The following is a 22231-nucleotide window of genomic DNA, read 5'->3' as shown; positions in this document are numbered from 1 at the left end:
GTCCTTGAGCTATTTAATATGCAAACTATACCCCATGTATATACCAGACCACATAAAACAATCACAGCAGCCTCCATGGACTTCTACTCCTCTCCATGCAGGCTGCTGTGATTTCATGTGATAAAATATGCTGTGATTTCATGACATATGCTTAGTGTACAGTTCCTAATGCTACTAAAGCTATAGGACCTGTGATGTCACCCTGGTCACATGACATTATAGCAGCATACAGCAATAGGGATGGAGAGGAGCTGCTGGACTCAGCCTGAGGAGGCCACGCCCACCTGGACTCCATGTAGCCATGCTTAGTTACCAGGTAAAACTATAAAGTTGAATATATGGGAATCTCTGGGGAATATTTTTTAGCTACAAGCAGGGTGTCAGATAGTTACTAGAGCTCTATAGGAACTTGTCACTACCTGCATTTGTGAAAATAGTGGTGACGGGTTCCCTTTAAAGACAGAAATTGGTTGCAAAACTATTTTCAGTTCTGAGTAACTTTGCATTGCCCATATTCTTTCATATAATATCATATTTTGAATCTGATCTCTCTAATGAAAACCCCAAATTTTAATGGTTTAACAATCAAGAATTCTTGTTCAAAGGAGTCGTGTAGTCACATGTGCCCTTTCTGTTTATATTGCTATATCAGATACTGTATGAGCATCATTGCACAACAAGTAATGTGTCCTGGTTACTTTTGGTTACAGATCTCCTTTCTAAGCTTATAACTTAAGTTGTGAATGTCACGATTCCTTTGGCTGTTACAAGCAGCGTTTTGAGATCTTGTGATGCTTCAAGACTTGCATTCTTTGTCCGAATTTTCTGATTTCTGAACACTGCAGGAGTATCCTGAAGCGGAAGGAAGGGAAAGGCATTGGATGAAAGGAATGTGCAACAAATGTTAACCCTTTGGGTGTGGAGCACTTGGAAATGAACTATTTTACAAATGTATTAGCCAGACGGGAGTAAAATTAGCAACTTAATAAATGACTGCTGAATGCAACAGATTTCCATGTTAAATGGCCTTCTTGTTGTAGCAGTTGCTGCTAAATGTTTCCGTTTTCACAAACCAACTGCGATTCACTACACATAATACGTTAATGTCAAAGAAGACATTCAGACCATTGCTAAACATACAAAGCCCTGGCAGAAGACTTAAAATAGTCTTGTAAACTTCCAAGCCCAATATGGTTACTTTCACCTTCTAAAATCCACTTTTCATTTTCTGTCATCATAAAGATTTTTTGTGGGTGAGTTCAATGGAATAATTTACGGGTCCATATAATTTATAGAAAAAACTTTTAAGCCCCTTTTTTTGGGGGATGGGAATTGGGGATAACAAATTCTGATGCTTTTTTTTATTGCTTTATATTTACTGAGTTGAGTTGGCAGTACAGTATAAATGATTCATTCTATTGTGGTCACTAAAATTCTGATCATTTTTATCTTTACATCTACAGAGCTTTGTTTGCAGATTCTCATAAGGACATGCCGAAAATGCATTGGTCCCAGCTCCCTGTGGTATACAGCCAGTCAGCCCCTGCCCCCTATATAATACCTGCAGGAAAAAAACAAAAGGTGTACTCCTCTTCCGATGCCCCCTGGCAGGTCCTCTTCTATGCCGCATTGCTCTGGCATTGGCTCCGTGTCCCCGCACGGTCCGTCGCACCATGACGTCAGCCGCTCGCAGACATCATAGTGTCTGCCTATGCGGCACACGTAGTAGAATGTGGGCAAGCAGCTGAAATCCCGATGCCTGCGATGGACCGCACGGGGACATGGAGCCGATGCCAGAACATCACTGTATAGAAGAGGACCTGCCGAGGGGGCGTCGCAAGATGAGTACACTGTTTGTTTTGGAATATTGTACATAGTTTTGGACACCAGTGTATAAAAAGGACATAGTAGAACAGCAACCAAGATTATTGGGGGAATGAGGGGGACCAGAATATAATGATAGATTAGGCAGATCCAAGGATCTTTTTACACCTAAACATGTGGCGAGGACAAGGGGGCATCCTCTATGCCTAGAGGAGAGGCGTTTCTACCATCACCATAGACGGGGATTCTTTACTGTTAGAGCAGAGACTATGGAACTCTCTGGCTGATTCTTTGTACGTGTTCAATAGAGGCCTAGATGCCTCACATGTTATGGGAATAAAACATTTGTTTAAGGTTGGACTTTATGGATCTGGCTTTTTTTTTTTTTTTTTGTTAACTTTGATACTATGACATCAAGAAATAATTTTTAGAGCAATGAAAAATGTTAGGAAAGATGGCAGCCCCCATTATCCTGGACCAAAAATGGAAGTAAAAAAATACCAATGGAAGGGAAAATATGTTTAGAAAAAGTGGAAAAAATGTGGTACTGCATTCCATTTGTACACATATGAAGGTACTTATTTGTTTTATTGGGTTCTGGATTGGCTCTTCCAGTAGCACTACATTTTTTTCATGTTTCTACAGCTGTTCGCATTTTAACAACTGCTGCCTGATATGTCTCTAAGCATACTCTGCGTGTCAGGCTGACTCAAGCTAAATAGATAGAAGTTTTAGAGTGCCACAGGAGTTCAGCAGAATGTTCTTCATGTCACATTGCACACGATTATGATCAGCACAAGGCACTTTTTGGTGGGGGGTTCTTCAGTAAAGCACAAGGAGAAAAGTAAATTCCTAAAGTAAGGTTAAAAAAAGGAAAAAAAGCGCAAAGAAACTTGACAAAAATGGCTGAGAGATACTTGTCTGTGTGTATAGACTTTTGCACTTTTTACTATAGATTTTTATATGTATATTTGGCCACAGCCATAACACAAATGTTGTATGAGTGAGACCAGCCTTAAAGGAAACCTACCACTTACAAGTGGTAGGTTTAGACGCATATCCAGGGTGAGCTGGTGCCAGATCATATTTTTGTTAGGGGAACAAAGCCCCTATCGCCGTTTTATAAGTTATATTAACTTATAACTCGGCACACCGCACTTGGGCACGGCGCACCATGCGCGTGCCCGTGCGTGCGCCGGATTCTAACGTGCTGGAGAGGCGGTGACATCACCGATCTCCCCGGCACACGCGCTCCCGGGGAAACAGGCCGTGCTAAGTTGCGCCGGATTCTAAAGTGCCGGAGAGCTCGGTGACGTCACCGACTCTCCAGCACTTTAGAATCCGGCGCACGCACGGGCACGCGCATGGTGCGCCGTGCCCAAGTGCGGTGTGCCGAGTTATAAGTTAATATAACTTATAAAACTGCGATAGGGGCTTTGTTCCCCTAACAAAAATATGCTCTGGCACCAGCTCACCCTGAGCTGGTGCCATGTATATGCGTCTAAACCTAGCACTTGTAAGTGGTAGGTTTCCTTTAACAATTGGGTTCTCAAGCATGATATTTATCAATATTATCTTCAGGATCCAAATTCCTGAAGATTTGCATATACAAATTGTTGTAGATATGATATGAAGTAATAAAACCTCTCTAAACTATTCCATGCTTTTGACTGGTCGCAGACATGGTTATGAGTACAACACTAGCATGCTTCAAATTCTTCACAAACCACAAGATCATCTCAGTAGAAAGAGTTCCTTTTACTTGGTCGTGTCACGATGTAGAACTGCAAGCGTTTCCTGCTAACATCATTACCCTACCTAGAGCAATGAAGAGCTTTGTGCTACTGAGCTAAAGGCTTATAAATATGATGACAAACGTGATTCAAGGTGTACTGGTACCTTCTGAATCCTCCAGTGGTAGTATTTTGGAGGGAGAGGATTGTATGTTAAAACAAAACTATTACCTTAGATTCCCAAAAATTGCTGCAATGAGGTAGAACTTAAAGGGCACCTACCACCACGAATCTACCTATAAAGGTAGATCGGGTGGTAGGTGGATGTATGGGACGTGAGGATAGCCCTTTTTAGAGCTAATCCTCACGTCCCCGCTAGCGTGTGGGGCGTGGAGTAGCCGCGCCGTGTAGCCCCGTGTCCGGCTACTCCACGCCCCAGTAGCCGCTTAATAAAATTTACATATTAGGGCAATAAAGTTTATGCTACACTAGCGGGGATGTGAGGATTAGCTCTAAAAAGGGCTATCCTCACGTCCCATACATCCACCTACCACCCGATCTACCTTTTATAGGTAGATTCGTGGTAGTAGGTTCCCTTTAAACACGACAAAAGCAGGGACACTTCTATCATGCTTGAGTTTGATGGTAGATTTATTTGATATTTGTGGTAAATTTACTTAAATTTCTCAAAGGAAATCTACCATTAAAATCAAGCAGGGATAAAACCTGTGACACCTTCTTATAGATCCAGCACTGTGACACTGCTAATCTTCTTCTAGTTTAAAATTTACTTTCAAACAAGTTAATAGAGGCCATGGATAACAAATATAAGAAGACCTCTGAGGGAGGTTCCTAGGTTATCTTCCCAGACTGTTAAACTGTGCAGGAGCACATCTCGGCCCCCTCACCCCACCGTAAGCTTAAACGGGGAGAGCTTTATTCCTGGTTTATGTATACAGAAATTTGGGATCTAGATGCAATACGTAAACCCTATCTAGGGCTGAACACACGCAAAAGAGCCTATATAATGAAGAAGAAGCATGTGTCATGTAGCCAAAAAACACAATTTTATTCAAATTACCAACATAAACATGGCACAAAACATCCAAAGAGCAAAAGATAAAAACATTTAAAAAGGGTGAAAAGAGTTGCACCCATCAATGAAAAATCACCTGGAGCCTGACACCTGGTTTTGTCAGGTCCTCCAGGCCTGAGCCCCCCACAATGGCATCCCACAAACACACTGGCTGAAATAACAAATGCAAGGTGGCTGAGTGTGTGTGTGTATACCCTGCGGTGAGGTAGCCACACGCAGAGGACACAGCAGGGAGTGATGAAAATCTGTGCACTGATAGTGCAGAGGTGTCCTGCTGTGTCGTGAATGTGGAGAATGAACCCACTAGTCACATGCCACCCATGAACAACCAATACCTAAGTGTTACCAGAGAGTGTGGGATGAGGGTGAAGGCTCAGGAAGGGTAGCCCCACGCGTTCCGCCGCCAACCGCAGCTTCCTCAGGGGTGCCCCATGGATGTAGTACTCGAGTATATATACACATGTAGTATCTGATGTGCATCTGTAGCCGGTGTGTGTGCAGTGGAGCGGCGTCAGGGGGCTGTCCCCTGACACAGGAGGAGGCGCGCCGCGTGGTCGCGTCACTTCCGCTGCCGCAGGAGGCCGCCTGCGCATGCGCGCCGCGTCTCTGTGTCTAGGCAACAGCGACGCCGATGTGTCAGTGCAACGAGAAGCGGATGCGAGGTGTGTATCAAATAGAGCGGTTAGCTGATAAAGTGCTAGTGCAGTATTATTGTATGTGATAGCAGCAGATCTAGTAATATATAACTGTGCAGAGGTATTTAGTCTAATAAGAACATTACTGAAATAGTGTCCAATACAATCGAATGGGCCAAAACAATATACTAGAAAATTCACCTAGTGCTGAATGCAATTACTCTGTACACAACATTAACAATATTGTTATATACAGAACATTTAAAAGTATGTAACACATCCAGTAATTCATATTAATAAACAAAGTGCACAATGAAAAAAGATAAAAAACATGGAAAAAACATAATCCCCAAGACACACTACCATCCATACATCCTCATGGGCCTATGCACACTCAACCAGCACGCATACAGAAACATAAGAAGATGTAAATAAATTCAATATTATATATCTAAGTTTCCGCAAGGAAAGCAATCGTTGTGAGTACTAGGGAATTGTCACTCTGACCATATCTGTTGCTTGTATAGAAAGAAGGAGATCAGGCTTGGATTCATCAGGGAATGGAGTGGAAGACGGAGGTCGGATCATTTAGTGTATCAGAAAGAAGAGACAAAGTAGGACATCCACTGTCAAATCTAGAAGCAATTAGGAAACAAATGAGAGTTGTACAGACCAAGGACTAGCGGATGCAACCATTATCTCAGAGCATCATGAGTTTTGGTACCAGCCTGCTGGCCTATATCCATATAAATCCTATGCTCCCCGTGTGGGAGAATGCGGTTGGCGGCGGAACGCGTGGGGCTACCCTTCCTGAGCCTTCACCCTCATCCCACACTCTCTGGTAACACTTAGGTATTGGTTGTTCATGGGTGGCATGTGACTAGTGGGTTCATTCTCCACATTCACGACACAGCAGGACACCTCTGCACTATCAGTGCACAGATTTTCATCACTCCCTGCTGTGTCCTCTGCGTGTGGCTACCTCACCGCAGGGTATACACACACACACTCAGCCACCTTGCATTTGTTATTTCAGCCAGTGTGTTTGTGGGATGCCATTGTGGGGGGCTCAGGCCTGGAGGACCTGACAAAACCAGGTGTCAGGCTCCAGGTGATTTTTCATTGATGGGTGCAACTCTTTTCACCCTTTTTAAATGTTTTTTTATCTTTTGCTCTTTGGATGTTTTGTGCCATGTTTATGTTGGTAATTTGAATAAAATTGTGTTTTTTGGCTACATGACACATGCTTCTTCTTCATTATATTATTCCTGGTTTATAACGCCAGTTTTTGACCATAGATTTCCTTTTTTTTTTTATTAACATCAACAAGAAAGGTGGACATGCTAGGTGATATTAATTGATAGTCACAGGTCAGGGTACACTTGTATTTAGCTACAGAACATGGTTTGCATTCTTTGTCAGCTCTGAATAGGCAGTTCTGTTGGCCTGAGCGCCAGTAGTTTGTACCACATATGCAAATATGTGTTGCACATTCATCCTCTTTCCGCGGCTGATGAGCAGATCCAATACATTCTTAGAAATTGAATGAATTGAAACATCCCATTTCTTGTGAACTTCTAAAAGCCTTTCTTTGGGCGAAAATCGTGCGCTTAACCAAGTTGTGTTCTCATGTAATATGAGCTTTTTTTCTGGATAATGGTCTAGGAATTTCTTAGACTACCGTTTTGTAATTTACTATTCAGTTATCATTGTTATGGCACAAAATGACCGGAATGTGTTAAAGAGACTGACTTCATGATCGGTTATTTGCATCTTGTGTTGATACTTCGGTCTGCAATGCTAGTCACAGACACACATTTTATAGAGATACCGGATTTAATTGTGAAATATTAGAAATTTAACACCTCCCTCCACCCATCGTCAAAATAGCCGTGTCCTCATAGGTGAAGCCACATGTACTACATGAGGCTGTAGAGAACAGATTAAGCCCATAACTTCAAAGATATTGAAATTGGTCCAAAAGGGAGAAGACTTTGTTTCTTATCATTAAGTTAATATACAGGCAGACCCCGGGTTACATACAAGATAGGTTCTGTAGATTTGTTCTTAAGTTGAATTTGTATGCAAGTCAGAACTGTATACATTATAATTGTAACCCCAGACAATTTATTTTTTGGTCTCTATGACAATTGGATTTTAAAATTGTTAGGTTGTCATAAGAACCAGGATTAACAATAAAGCTTAATTGCAGACACTTCTGATAACTGTTATAGCTGATTATCGTAGCCCAAGTACAGGAAATTACCAACATCCAGAGGTCCATTTGTAACTAGGGGTCGTCTGTAAGTCGGGTGTTCTAAAGTAGGGGACCGCCTGTATGTGCAATACTTGCTTATTATATAATGATCAACACTTTTAATTGCAGTTAATTAGTGAAATTGTTATAGATGTAGACCAAAGTTTTTATTTTTTTAAGAAATCAAATTTTAACCGCAAGCTCACAATTACTTGCACTAATAAATGTGTAGTACATGTGGATTTCCCATTGAGAACATAGACTGGCTGTTCTGATGATGGATGGAGGGAGGTGTTAAATTTCTACATTTTTTTACAATTAAATCCGGCATTTCAATAAAATGTTTGTCCTTTTTATTTCTCTTCTCTCTTTTTCTCCAGCATGGGTTCTTGTTAGAAATCCCTTGTATTTCTTCTATATCTTGGCTGTGTGGCTTATTTCCTTCTGCTTGGTATTCCGTTTTCGTCCCCACCTTAGCAACCAAACAAAAGTAGTCTTCAACACTGACTCTTAAAAATATTCTGCTCCATCCTCGGCTTAATAACAGAATTTACCCCCCCCCCCCCCCCCTTAAAATGTATCACAGATATATTTTCCAACCATGCTGCCAGTAACCTGTCTGTATTTTTATTTTTTTAGCTTAAATTTTTCTTGGTACAGTCTGTAAGTGTTCAGTTTTTGGCTAAACTCTGCAGATTTTGAGTATCCGGTAATCCCGGTGTTGGAAAGTAGTTCCTCCATTTCATTTGCTGATGTTAATCTTATATTTGTTATCTATGGCCTTCCTAAAAATAATAAACATTTCATATTATGATAATGAACCAGAAAGGCTCTGAGGGGTGTTACCAGTGCCCCTCCATGCAATGGTTTCACAGGTTTACCCTGCTCCTTCAGAATTCTTCCCTCCCTCTGCCTGCTGTAATCTCGCACAGCAGTAGGAGTGAAGTTCTTCTGCACAGCCTGTTGAGTTACAGTATGGAGGGGCACTGGCAAAGTTGATGTTAGGTGGAAGGACGCCATGGAGATTACCACCGTCACAGTGCCTGAATCTGAGTAAGTGTCCCTGGTTTATCATGCCTGATTTCGATGGTAGATTTCCTTTAATAGCAACAACAAAAAAAAAACTTCTTAAAAAAACACTTGGCTAAAAATATATATAAAGTTTTTGTTGGCTATTATACACACTGTGGTTGTTCCTTTAGTTACTGAAGTCACACAGCTAAGTAGCTACAGGTGGTTGTTTGTGACAGCTAAATTGATATCATGTTTTTGGATACATTATGTGAAAATGCCAAACCTATCCATAGACTTGTACAAGTAGGCGGAGGCAGAGCATCGTATATAAGCACATAGTACGCTCTGGGTGTTTCCCCATTGATGTAACTGTCCATATACAGGTAACACCCTCAACACGTTCACTCCTCCTTTTACTTTTGTTGGGGTAGGAGGGGGAACCGAAGGACCATATCACTCTACATGAGTATAGAGCGGGCTACATTCTAGCCCTCCATTGCACATATATACGTTTTGAAGAAAAATCTCCACTTACTGTTTTTTTTTTTTGGTTTTTTTTTTTGTTTCCTACTCTACTACCAGCGGGTTGTTTTTTAGACCTCGGTATGGAAAAAGAAACATTTTGTTGACCAGTCTACTCGTTCTTGCACGATTTCTTGCTTTATATTTGTCACTGCTTTTACCTTTTTATGAAGAAATGTCACCTGTAAGGGTTTCAATAGATTTGTTTTTTAGGCCTTTACTGTATGTTAAAAAACATCTACCACAGGATGACGGATTGTAAACCAAGCACCCATACATACTGATGTGGTCTCCCTCTGGCAGGATCAGTTCATCAAGCTTCCTCAACCTTTGTTTTTAATGAAGAAAATCTTTAAAATGATGCAAATGAACCTGGGTGACCCTGAGCCAATGAGGCTCATTTTAATAAATTTAAAAGTATGTGAGTGTTTGGTATACTATCCTTAAACCTGGTGGTAGATGTAAGTACTGACTGTTTGTTTTGCCAATTATATGTTAAGTTTATTTATTTTCTTGTTTTTTAGGTGAATCTGGTTTGGGAAAGTCAACTCTTATCAACTCACTCTTCTTAACAGATTTATATGCTCCAGATTACCCTGGTCCATCACACAGAATTAAAAAAACTGTTCAGGTACAGTATAAAATCGGATGAAAAGTTAGTGAAATGTTACAAGGTGCTTGTGTTTACCATAGTACGGGGGAAATAAGTCAGAGCCCTACAGTTATTAAGATAGATGCCCATGGAAGTTTTTTCTGACCATGTGCTAGCCATCACCCAGGTGACATATTGATAAATAAGTGCATAAATTGGAAAGTATGGTATGAACAGAAACAAGCAGACAAACTATTCTGTTGGATCTACATTCTCCGAAGTGTTTGGTAGGAGTTCAGTGCTCATTCATTGTCCCACGCTGTACACACAAACCTATTTCTGTGCTGCTGTTACTACTACATTCCACTGTAAGGATTTCTGAAGTAACTGGTGTCGGGGGCCACAGATCTGTAAAATGGATGGAAGTGACCTGCCTTACGGAGTGCATGGGAAAGAAGCCATTTGGAGTGGATCTGCTGAGAAAAGTTTTAAATTCCAGGACTCAAGCTAATTTGTTTTCCATGAGTCTCCTGGGAATTCTGGCAGAAGCAGATGATGGGATACATTTGGAAGTTTAACTGTGAAGGAAGGACACTGCTATACAGTTCTGTTTTCTTGGATCACTTCCAGATGTTTTACTGCGTGTGTATGACCATGTATGGGCATAGAATGCTATAGGCCACTGTATTCAAACTGAGCCAGAGAATGTTTGGGGAAAAGCCCGCGCAGCATCGTCTCCTTCCCTCCACATGTGGAATACATGAGTGTGCAGCTCAGAAGTAGCAGCTTTAGTGAACACATGTATATCGGTTTACTGTCTGAGTAAATACAGCGGTCCCCTACTTAAGAACACTCGACTTGCAAATGGCTACAATGATCAGCTGTAGCAGTTATCAAATGAGTTTGCAATGAAGCTTTAGTGTTAATGTTGATTCTTATGACAACCCAACATTTTTAAAATGCAATTGTCACAGAGACCAAAAGTTCTGGCCGGGATTACAATGATGAAAGATACAGTTCCGACTTGCATACAAATTCAACTTAAGAACAAACCTACAGACCCTATCTTGTATGTAACCTGTATACAGTAATTATATATGGATATGGTACCATACACAGCCATATGTCCTATCTATCTATCTATCTATCTATCTGCTATGAATGTTAAGAAAATGAAGACTACAAATAATTCATAGTCGGCAAACTGAATATCTGTACTAGTGACAATTCCAATATCTGTACAAACGAACTTTAGCAACCATAGTGCATCCCCGGAGCACATCTCCTAATTTTTAATGTCTGAACTTTTTTCAGAAAAACTGGAGGTTTGTCTGCTAGTAACAGGCCACATGACTGACCGGGAATGGTTGAACTAAACAACAGTAATGCGTGTACAGTGAAGGAAATAATAGTAATCTTATATAGTGGCATGAAATTCCGTAGCGCTTTATAAATCATTATAGGACCTATACAAATATAATATTACATTACCGAGTACAAACAGTGATAGGAGTGAGGGCCCTGCTTACAAGAGCTTACAGACTATGAGGATGAGGGTGTTGACACAAGAGGTTGTATAATGGTCCAGACATTCTTTATAAGGGAACAATATAAAATAATTTAATAAATAAAAATTCTGCTGCTTGAACCAGACATCAGCCGCCATCTTATTTACAGGGTCCAAGAAAGATAAAAAGACAATAAGTATTTGATCCCTGGCTGCTTTTGTAAGTTTGCCAACTGACGAAGACATAGAAAGTCTATTTTCTACTGTTCCCTTATAAAGAATGGCTAGATCATTATTTGCTGTGAGAAATAAGTATTTGATCCCTCTGGCAAACAAGATTTAATACTTTGCGAGCGCAGCAGTGAATGTTTCTGGAGTTTGAGGTTTGCGCTCATGTCGGAAGGAAATCTGTTATACAGGTGACTATATAGGACTGCAATCTTTAATGTGGGTAATGAATAGATTAGGAGCTCCCAACTGGTCTGTAGGAGCCAGAACACTCAATGCTTGGCAGGGGATCAAATATGCATTTCTCTTTGTAAAATGCAAATTTATATAATGTTTATCATTTTTGTTATTCTATCTCTGTGTTAAAATTAACCCACCCTTAAAATTATAGACTGTTCATGTCTTTGTCAGTGGGCAAACTTACAAAATCCGCTAGGCATCAAATAATTATCTCCTTAAATGTATTCTTATCCTATGCCTTGGAGATAGATTTCCTTTAACTCAATCTTTTGATTTCATGCATTATGAAGCAAACATACCTTGAGAATGCTGTCGCTACACTGATGACTGATAGCACATATCTTGTTTAATCCCTGAGCTGAATGGTTTTGCGGAGAAAGATATAACATTCAGGACCTTGGGAAAGCTGGATTGCTTCAGCCTGCCATTGATAAACACATTACATGGAGCTTTCTGAACAGTTCAGATAGGACTAACCAACCCGAGCTGGATCACTCACACGCAGCAGCTGGGGAATGGTTCAGCAATTGATTACTTCTGCCTGCCTGCCTGCCAGCACAAAACAATGATTACATCATTCTCCGGAGCAGTGCATACTTGATGTGAGAGGAGAAGCGACAGAGCTTCATTATCATTTTATAATAGTTTTTTTGCAAAACCACTCAGCACAGGGATTGAACAAGATATGCTTCTGCATCAATGTAGCGACACAGCATTCTCAGGGTATGTTTGCTTCATAATGCATAAAATCAAATGGTAGTTTTCTTTTATTGCACATGCTCAGCTACTGCTCCATTGTATATGGCATGGGTAACTCGATGACTCAAAACTGTGACACCGACGTAACCATTGTCAAGGATAGATCATGGCTTAACAATGTATGTAAGGAATACTCCAGAAACAATGATGCTTATAATGTCCATTGAGATGTGCCACCCCTGAAGGTTTTTCAGCTACAAGAAGACAAATTAAATTTTATTGGCCAACCACTGCTAGCATAAAAAATCTCCAGTGCAAATTATGCTGTGATATGGATTGTAACTCTCAATTTATTCAGAAAATTCCAAGGTTTATATCCCTTTCAATGACCAACATAAAATGATGATTTTTATGTTTTGTGTCACCGTGCACAAGGGCTGGTGTCACAAGGATTCAATCTGAAAAAAGGTGTGTGCTGGCCACATGTCTCCGACTATCCACGGGCATGTGGACCAAGCAAAGGTTACGATGCAGTCCACTGTGAGGTCTGTATAGTAGTTCAGGAGCTCCTGCCACCAGTATAGGTGACATGATGGGAGGATATGCCACCAAGACATGATCAGCGTTCCCCAGACTTATTAGGCTTATGGAAGTGTCCGAATACAATTACGCTTTGTGCTTATCCAAACATTTTTTTTTTTCTTTTATTAGGTTGAACAGTCAAAAGTTTTAATCAAAGAAGGTGGAGTTCAGCTTCTTCTCACAATAGTGGATACACCAGGGTTTGGTGATGCAGTGGATAATAGTAACTGGTAAGGTCTTTTCTCTCTTGTCAGATTTCTTTTTAAACCCTTCCCAACCACCCCCCCCCCCCCGCTGTCCTTTTGCGTTTTTGCATTTTCAGTTTTCACTCCCCACCTTCAAAAATCTTTTTTTTTCTTCTGTGTAACAAATTGTACTTTATAGTGATGGTATTTAATATTCTATGTTGTGTATTGGGAAGCGGGAATATTCTGAAAGCAGTGAAATTGGTGAAAAAACACATTTGCACAGTTTTCTTGTGGGGTTGGATTTTACAGTTCTCACTGTGCGCCCCAAATAACATGTCTACTTTTATTCTTTGGGTCGGTATGATCACTGGGAGACGTATACATATACATATATATAATATGTATATGTGCGAAAAAGTGCCATTTTCGACTTTGGTTGCTATTTACTGTTAAGGAGTTAAATGCAGTGAAAAATTATTATATTTTGATTGGGTATTTTCGGACACGGTGGTACCTAATGTGTTTATGATTTTTACTGTTTATATTTATATAAGTATTTATATAACCCCTACGGGACACAGCATCTTTTGGCCTAAAGGACGCGGACCCATTTTTCAAATCTGCCCTGTGTCACTATAAGTGGTTATAGCGTGGGAACGCTATGAGAAATCCAGGGGATTTTGAGATTGTTTTCTCGTGACACATTGTACTTCAAATTAGTTTAAAAATTTGGATGAAATCTTTTGCGTTTAGTTATGAAAAAAAACAAAATTTGGCAAAAAATTGGAAAAATTCTATATTTTCAACGTTCTAAATTCTCTACTTTTGATGCAGATAGTCATAGCACCCAAATAAATTCATAACTTACATTTCCCAAATGTCTGCTTTATGTTGGCATGGTTTTTTTAAGATTCCACATATTTTACTAGAATGTTCTGAGGCTCAGAATTTAGGTATCATTTTTCACATTTTTTGTAAAATCACCAAAACCCGTACTTAGATGGACCTGCTCAACTTCTAATTGACACTGAGAGGCCTAAATAATAGCTAGACTCATAAATTACCCCATTGTGGAAACTACACCCCTCAACGTATGAAAAACCACTTTTAAGAAGTTTGTTAACCCTTTAGGTGTTTTATAGGGGTTAAAACAAAACGGAGGTGCAGTCTGAAAATTGTAATATTTTTTCACAATACACTCATTTTGGGTGGAAAATTAAACATTTACAATGGATTAAATGAAAAAAGGCTCCACAAAGTTTGATACCCAATTTCTCCCGAGTACACCGATACCCTATATGTGGTGGTAACCTGCTGTATGGGCACACGGCCGGGCATAGAAGGGAAGGAGGCGCCATCCAAATCAGATTTGCTATGTCACATTGTACAGGCTATAATTTTTTTCTTTTTTTATTGAGGACCTATAGGGGCTTATTTCTTTTGCCACATGAGATGCACTTTTCTGGTACATAATTTTGGGGCATCTATAGCTAATTGGTGAGATTTAATTAAAGCTTTGTTGGTGGAGGAAATGAAAATCGTCAATTTTTAGGAACATTTTTATGTGGTTTTTTTTTGGCCGTTAACCATACCATAAAAATAGTATATTATTTTTATTCTATGGGTCGCCACGATTACAAAAATACTTCATTTATATATATTTTTAATTTTTTCCCATTTTTACTGAATAAAAAGTAATTTGGCAAAATTGTTGTTAATTTTAGCATCACCGTCTTTCATATGCATAACTTTTTTATTTTTCACCTCACAAATCTGTTTAAGGGCTTATTTTTTGCGAGAAGGATTGTTCTTTTTAGTGGTCTTATTTTAGATTGCGTAACTTTTTTAAATCACTTTTTAGAGCATTTTTAAAGGGCATTAATAAAAAATCATCTTTTTTTCAGAGAGAGTTTTTTGAGGTTGTTTTTTACGGGGTTCACTTTGCGGATCTAATAACGATTCTGTTTTATTATGCAGATTGTTACGGACGCAGGGATACCAAATATGTGGGGGTTTTGTGTATTTTATTCAATTGTACTGAATAAAAACTAATTTGGAGAAAATCTTATTCATTTTAGCATCACCATCTATTCATATGCATAACTTTTTTATTTTTTGGCTGACAAATCTGGTTAGGGGCTTATTTTTTGCGAGAACAGTTGTTCTTTTTAGTGGGCTTATTTTAGAGTGCATAAAATTTTTTAAATCACTTTTTAGAGCATTTTTTATAGGGTATTAATTAAAAATTATCTTTTTTTCGGAACGTTTTTTGCGTTTTTTTCCTCCGGCGTTTACCGTGCGGGTCCAGTAACAATTCTGTTTTATTATGCAGATTGTTACGGACGCGGCAATACCAAACATGCGGGGGTTTTTTGTGTTTTTATGTTTTTTATACTTTATTAAGTGTTTTTATGGGAAAGTGACATTTTAGGGGCTTATATTTTTATGTATTTATTTTTTATTTATTATAATGTGTAGTGTTCAGTGTTTTTGCATAATTTTACTTCTACATACTTGAACTTAAACCAGTGATACTCTGATCACTGGTTTAAGTTCAATACACTGCTCTACAATACTATTTTATTGTAGAGCAGTGTAAACTGTCTGAGCAAGCTTGCGCATGCTCAGACAGTTTACAGCCAGACCCGGAAGGGTTCTGGCTGCCATGGAAACCGGGCAGCTCCGGGGCACATGCCAGTCCTCGGAGCTGCCCAGGAGAGGATCGGATCCCCCGGTAAGCGGCACGGGGGATCCGATCCATAGGGGGAAGACCCTTACACGCCGCGGTCATGCTTGACCGCGGCGTGTAAGGGGTTAACACCCGCGATCGGAGTCGGCTCCGATCGCGGGTGTTAGCGCAGGCTGTCAGCTGTACTAGACAGCTGACAGCCGCTGCTTCTGGTACCGGCTCCGTTCGTGAGCCGGTGCCAGAAGCAGGACGTTATAGTGCGTCCTGGTGCGCTAAGTATCTAGCCACCGGGACGTACTATAACGTCCTGGTGCGCCTAGGGGTTAAGTTCTAGGAAAAGAGGGATGATTTGAATTTCTATGTTTTGTTTTTTTATTTTTACTATTTTTCAGACCTTCTAGGGTACTTTTACCCTAGGTTGTCTGATCGTATATACCATATACACTGTTCGATTCTACCATATACACTGTAGTATGGCAGTATATTTCCTCCTAATTTATTACAATGTGTAAATCTTCGGAAGACCCGAGGCTGTCATGGCGACCGATCGCGCAAAACCCAAACCCCCCCCCCCCCCCCCGATGACGTCACAGGGAGCGTCGATCGTCGCCATGATGGCACACCCATGGTATGCACATTTTTTTTTAAGCTGCTGGTGGCGATGGATGGGTTAACATCCGCAATCGGTGCTAGCACCGGTAAGTCTTTGCTGCAATTTTTATCACTTAGTTTATCTATATTCTGTGTTATGATTATTCTATTAATCTGTTCGTCAGGAGATGAATATTACTTCTACCAAATTGATTTATTCTAGTCAGTGTCTTTGATTGTCGGTTTTTACAAGAAACACAAACTTGATTGTCTTTGTAGTTGGCAGCCGGTTATCGACTACATTGACAGTAAATTTGAAGACTACCTTAATGCAGAATCACGTGTCAACAGACGCCAGATGCCTGACAACCGTGTGCACTGCTGCTTATACTTCATTGCTCCGTCAGGACATGGGTCAGTATCTTTTTGCTGGTCTCATTTATGTATGAATGTATATTTTTGCGATTGTACTTATATGCTTGTGTACTTGCTTATATTGAGACCAGTAACTGTATGCAATATGCTTTTATTATTTTAGTGCAGCAACTACTGTAGTTGTAATATTTCAATGAAAAAGACAAGGAATGGGGGTTTTCAACTTTCTACTTCTCTTTTTTTTATTATTGACCTGAGACGACTGACATGGAGTAGGGCTTAATTTGACCTAGAGAAGACATTGCAACTGCCGATAGCTCCTGCTCCAAAGGTGTCTCTGCCAGGACTACTAAGATTTTGTACAATATGCCAGTCTAAGTACATCTGTGTTCATATTGGGGTTGCAGGATGCATCAAAACCTCAGTACTTGTGCAATACTTTCATACTCAGAACGGTTCAATACCAGGATTCTGTCATTTTCTGTACTAAATGACCTCTGCTGTTGTATAGACTTCTAATAGCTGCCTGCAGGGAAACCTTTGTATAAATGTGTCGGGATAGGGAATCCTTTCAATAGATGTCGTGCTGCGGCAGAGTAGGAGCTTCTGTCATCAGGGAAATCCCATCATATTTCCTTATATGGAGTCTCTACATTGCCCAGGGCTTCCCCTGACACAAGGCTCTAAATTACTTCATGTTAAATTATTTTTTTTTTCCCCAGAAGTTTTTGAACTCACAACCTCCAACCTCTACCTGCCATAGAGATACATAGCCTCTATCCACTATGGATATAGGCCTACTGGTTATCCCTGGGAGGATGGAGTTACTGACACAAGCTCAATGCATTGGTATATAGAGATTGATCTTCTTAGAAATATCTTTATATATCACCACATTATTGGGGGGGTGTTTAACATATAATGAATGCAGTTAAATTGAATTTAAAAAATGTAGAAGATATAAAATGTATAGTTTATTTTGTATTAACATTACCAAGACAACATTCGCCTTAATCGCTACAGATCGCATGCTTTTCATTGGAAATTCATATGCAAGTGGGCTAAGCCCTGGCCCAGACATTTGCATTGTGTTTCTAAATGCAATGTAAACACTCCATGTGACCGCACCATAAACATTGAATGCAGATAATATTTTTTTATTTTCTTGAAAGCATTGTATTGGTGACACTCCGGGTATCAGTATCACACTCAAAATTCTGATAATGTTGCAACACTAGTTGATATGCTTAAATTCCTTGGCGTGTTGGTTCTTTATGCATAAATAAATTGGGGTAATCATTGTTTTGCCATTTGACCTTTTTTCAGAGGACATATTTTGACTACTTCACTATGGGAACATTTTCAGAAATAAACATTTTAAAGGCTATTGAGCGACCCTGGGCCTTTGATGGCAACATTTCCCAAATTCCTTTTGAGGAATGTAACATTATGATGATAATACTTTTATTTCAGACGATACATTAATTTCTTGCTGATTTTTTTTTTTTTCTTTCGCAAAACTATTTTTTTTTTTTGAACATAGGTTGTTGCATCTAAATACAGGGCATTGATTGTAAATTTTATTTAGTGAAAGCCTTTTTTATGACATGCTTTAACATCTGAAAAGCTGAAAACTACTGGTATTTGAGGTTCTAGATGCAACAGTCTTTCTTATTGGTCTGTGACAAGTTATGTGGAATTGGGGGTTAGTTAGTAAATTAAAACCCCTGGTTGAGAGATTTCTTTTATCTCATCATACTGCAATTTCTGTTCATAAAATGGCTGCAGATGAGGGCCATGTGATTTTTAACCCCTTGCCAGGACCTTAAAAGGAACTTGTCACCACATTTGCACATATACAGCTAATGACAGGTTCCTATAGAGCCTATTAACTAACTGACCCCCTACTTTTAGCTAAAAATTGTTTCCTTCTCATCCCCATAAATCAATTTTATCTTGCATTACCTGGTAACAGAGGGGGCGTGTCCTGCTCGACCGGCCCTTACCATCTACTCCACCATGCTTTTTGCCTCCTTACTATTCAGCAGTTCATGTCCTGTGACCAGGGTGATGGGTTCTGGCTCTGTTTTCTTTGTTGTTTGGGCTCTTGGACTTGTGATCAGTTGAATGTGACACAATCTACTATTAAAACCGTACATGGGATAGGTCCTTATCAAAGCCATGGGACTCTTCCAGGAAGCCGCACCCCTGGCATACAGGCGTTTTAAAGTTTTGGAATTCTGACCTAGGCATAACTAGCCACAGATTTGGCAGGGTTTGCTACCTATATCTCCACCCAGGATCTTTCTGTAGGTAATAGAAGTATAATCCTTTATTAATGGTTATTGGGATACTATAGCTCAGGAATCTGACCAATAAATGATTATACTACTTTTACCAACATAAATCGGTCAATTCAGGGATGGTATGTATGTTATGACTTTGATCAAGGACTCAAAGCTTATTATTATGGCCTAAATTTCACAACCTTCCGTAGTTGTGTATTTATTGTCTCCTGATCATTCATATGGTTTCAGTCAGTAAATTTCATTACATTGCCCTCATGTGAAGTACAGCGTGGCCAAACAGCCCTTCCATTTGCTGGAACCTCATTGCTCTGTCAGACACATGTGCTTACAGCCCATTATAAATGCACAATGAGCAGTGAATATATGCGGAAGGTGGTCGGCAGATGTTGTTGGAAATTTTTTTTTTGTCTTTCAGCTGCAAAATGAGTTTGCCTAAAGCATCTTTTGTCATTGTTCAGTTTTCATACGGATTTGTGCTGCTTTTACAGTGTTTATCTCTTACTCTTTCAATTTTCTATTGTTTTGTATCTCATTTAAACTGTACCTCAAATGAAAATGAAGAAAAAAAATGTTGTTCTTATTGAAATTGTGATTAGATATCCATTTTATGAAGTCTGTGGCTAGGACTAAGGGCCCCACAGTTTTTCCTCCTGTTCATGTTGATGGTTTTTCTCTTGTCCCTTATAAAACCTTTTATTTTCTCTGAAGAATTGGATGGCTTCTTCCTGTTATGTGCATTTATTGGTTTGCAGTTCGGTTCCAGGTTTGTGATGACTCCTGTAATGAGATTTTAGAGCACTCTGTGATGGGGTTTTCTCCATCTTTGTCCACGACTTCTATTTATAAACCACTAGTGCAGACCTTGCGTGTAGTTCAATTGTTCGGCTAGGAACCATTTCTATCCTATAATCTGATTTTGATGGTTACATGGCTCGAGCAGGCAGACAACATAAAGAGAGATGCACTTTCCCTTTCAGGTTTTATAATATTAGTCAGTTTAGGAATGTAATCTTTTTTATAATCTAAAAATATAATATAGATATATCGCCACGTTACCACAGGAAACTGCAAGATACACAAGTCTGTTGTAAAAAGCTACTACTATACTCCATATGATGGTTAGTGGGCTGCTGATGCCTTCCTGTCATCTCATCTGCAGCTTGGATCTTGCTTTATACTAGAAGTTTATCATTCACTTCAGTTTTGCTTAATTTAATCTCTCCCATTTTCCTATTTTGCAGTATAATTTGTGTTATAGCATTACACAAATATTGTTCTTCTAGTGTCATATGAATATCATCAACAGAAAGGTAAAGGCCACATCCATAGGTTATTTTATTTACAGAATTATCCTTTTTAATACTTGGTATGGCTCACATAATTCATAACAGAATTGCAGTACTGCCCTATTTAAAGGGCTTTGCCCATGAAAGAAAATTCTCAATGTTTACACATTAAATCATCAAAAGCTCATTTTTAACTCCTTGCTTTACAATTTTACTTAAGCTATCACTCCCTAAGCTGGTCAGTGAAAATTCCTGAGTGTGGGCGGGTACTCTCTAGGCAGACATATTATGATCGCTTTAGTGCTATGAGGTGCTGTGTGCTGACAATGTGGTTAGATTATTGTGGTACAGGTTTATATACACTTTAATTTAGCTTCTGAGCATTCTACTAGTATCTGACAATGGAAAGAGATGAGGCAGATGAGAGAAGACATGCATATTACACATGACATTCTCAGTTTTACTATCACAGCCATTACATATGGTCAGCTTTACTATATACCTGCCTCCCTCTGTCTGTGTGTGCCTGTTTGTGTTTGATTGTCCTGGAATACAAGGCTGGGCTGTGAAATACTGTATTTTTGTTAATAACATTGAATTAGAGAATGTTATTTTGATATCCTGAGTACATTTAAGAAACTTGTTGTCTTGTGGATATCCCTTCAAATAATGGGATCTGTATTGCACATCTTATGCATTTCTGAATTCTTAGTTAGGGACACATAGGCCATTTTTGTGACGCATGCTGTAGCACAAAATTTTGCCTATTTTTTTTCCCACTGTTGGTCCCCACTTTTGGCTTTCAATATTTACTGTTAACCTAAAACTGGGGATTTACCTTTTTCAGGATTTAAAACCTGTGTGTGTGTGTATATTTATATCATGCATGTGGATGGAGTAGTTTAATCTCCTCCTCTTCCGCCTTCCTCCTCCCTCCTCTGAAGATTTGTGTGGACTCCCCCAGACGAAGCGATTCACTTGTCGGGGTCAGCGCACACTGCCTTTTGGTCGGTTACTATTCACTATTCTAGTGCTGTGTGATACCCTTCAATTGTAGGAGGGTAATATGTTTGCTGCTTTACATTCCCTATTTGAGACCTACTTGGTCATTTTATATATTTGATCTATAGCCTATCATAGCTTAGCTTTCATTTCATGTTTGTCACTTATACGCAGCAGTATTACATGATTACTACTATCCTCCCGCCCTCCTTCCCTAACTTACTTTACAATCTTACTTTATTGCGATTTTGGCTCCAATAACTCAGTGCTGGTTAGTGTGAAATTCCAGAGTGTGAGCAAGGCCTCTCTAACCAGACACTGATTCCTCTAGTTCTGCATGCTGAAATGGTGGTTAGATTCAGGGTACAGGTTTTTATACACTTTCATTTAGCTTATGAACATTGTACTAGTTTCTGACACTTAGAAAGAGAGAGAATGAGACCGACGAGCGATAAGAGTTGATGAGATGCATATTAAACTTCTCAGATCTACTATCCCAGTCATAACATGCACAGATCTGCTATATACCGTCCTCCCCTGGATACAGATCTCATCTGTCTGTAGCTTGTAGATTTACTCTCCTTACTAGGTGCTGTTTGTCAGCAGGAAGTCAGTGGTGTGTCTGTGTGCGCTCGTCCTGGAATGCAGTGAAGAGCTCAGTGCAGCATCAGACAGAATAACAATATGTCTGCCGACCCTAAACTCAGAGGATCCAGGGTCGGTCTAGGGGCAACTAAAATTGTGTACACCAGGACTGATAGACAGGTAAAATCTGTAAAATTCGGCATTTTTTATAATAACCTTGAATTAGGGAATGTTATTTTGTTATCCTGAGTACATACCCTTTTAATCTTCTAAGTAA

At 39.6% G+C, this 22231-nt stretch overlaps 1 protein-coding gene across 2 annotated transcripts in view; it reads left to right on the top strand.

Moving 5' to 3' along the window:
* SEPTIN7 (septin 7) overlaps positions 1-22231 on the top strand; it is a 55384-nt gene that overhangs the window by 17499 nt on the left and 15654 nt on the right. For both annotated transcript variants that reach the window (XM_072153317.1, XM_072153316.1), the window contains exons 3-5: positions 9606-9712; positions 13059-13159; positions 16677-16811. In XM_072153317.1, coding sequence (XP_072009418.1) covers positions 9606-9712; positions 13059-13159; positions 16677-16811 — 343 coding nt within the window. The remainder of the gene's footprint in view (positions 1-9605; positions 9713-13058; positions 13160-16676; positions 16812-22231) is intronic.

This window comes from Engystomops pustulosus, chromosome 5, assembly GCF_040894005.1.
Source record: "Engystomops pustulosus chromosome 5, aEngPut4.maternal, whole genome shotgun sequence".
Taxonomy (NCBI): domain Eukaryota; kingdom Metazoa; phylum Chordata; class Amphibia; order Anura; family Leptodactylidae; genus Engystomops; species Engystomops pustulosus.
The sequence above is the reverse complement of the archived record's forward strand: the minus strand, read 5'-3'. Positions and strand labels throughout refer to the sequence as shown.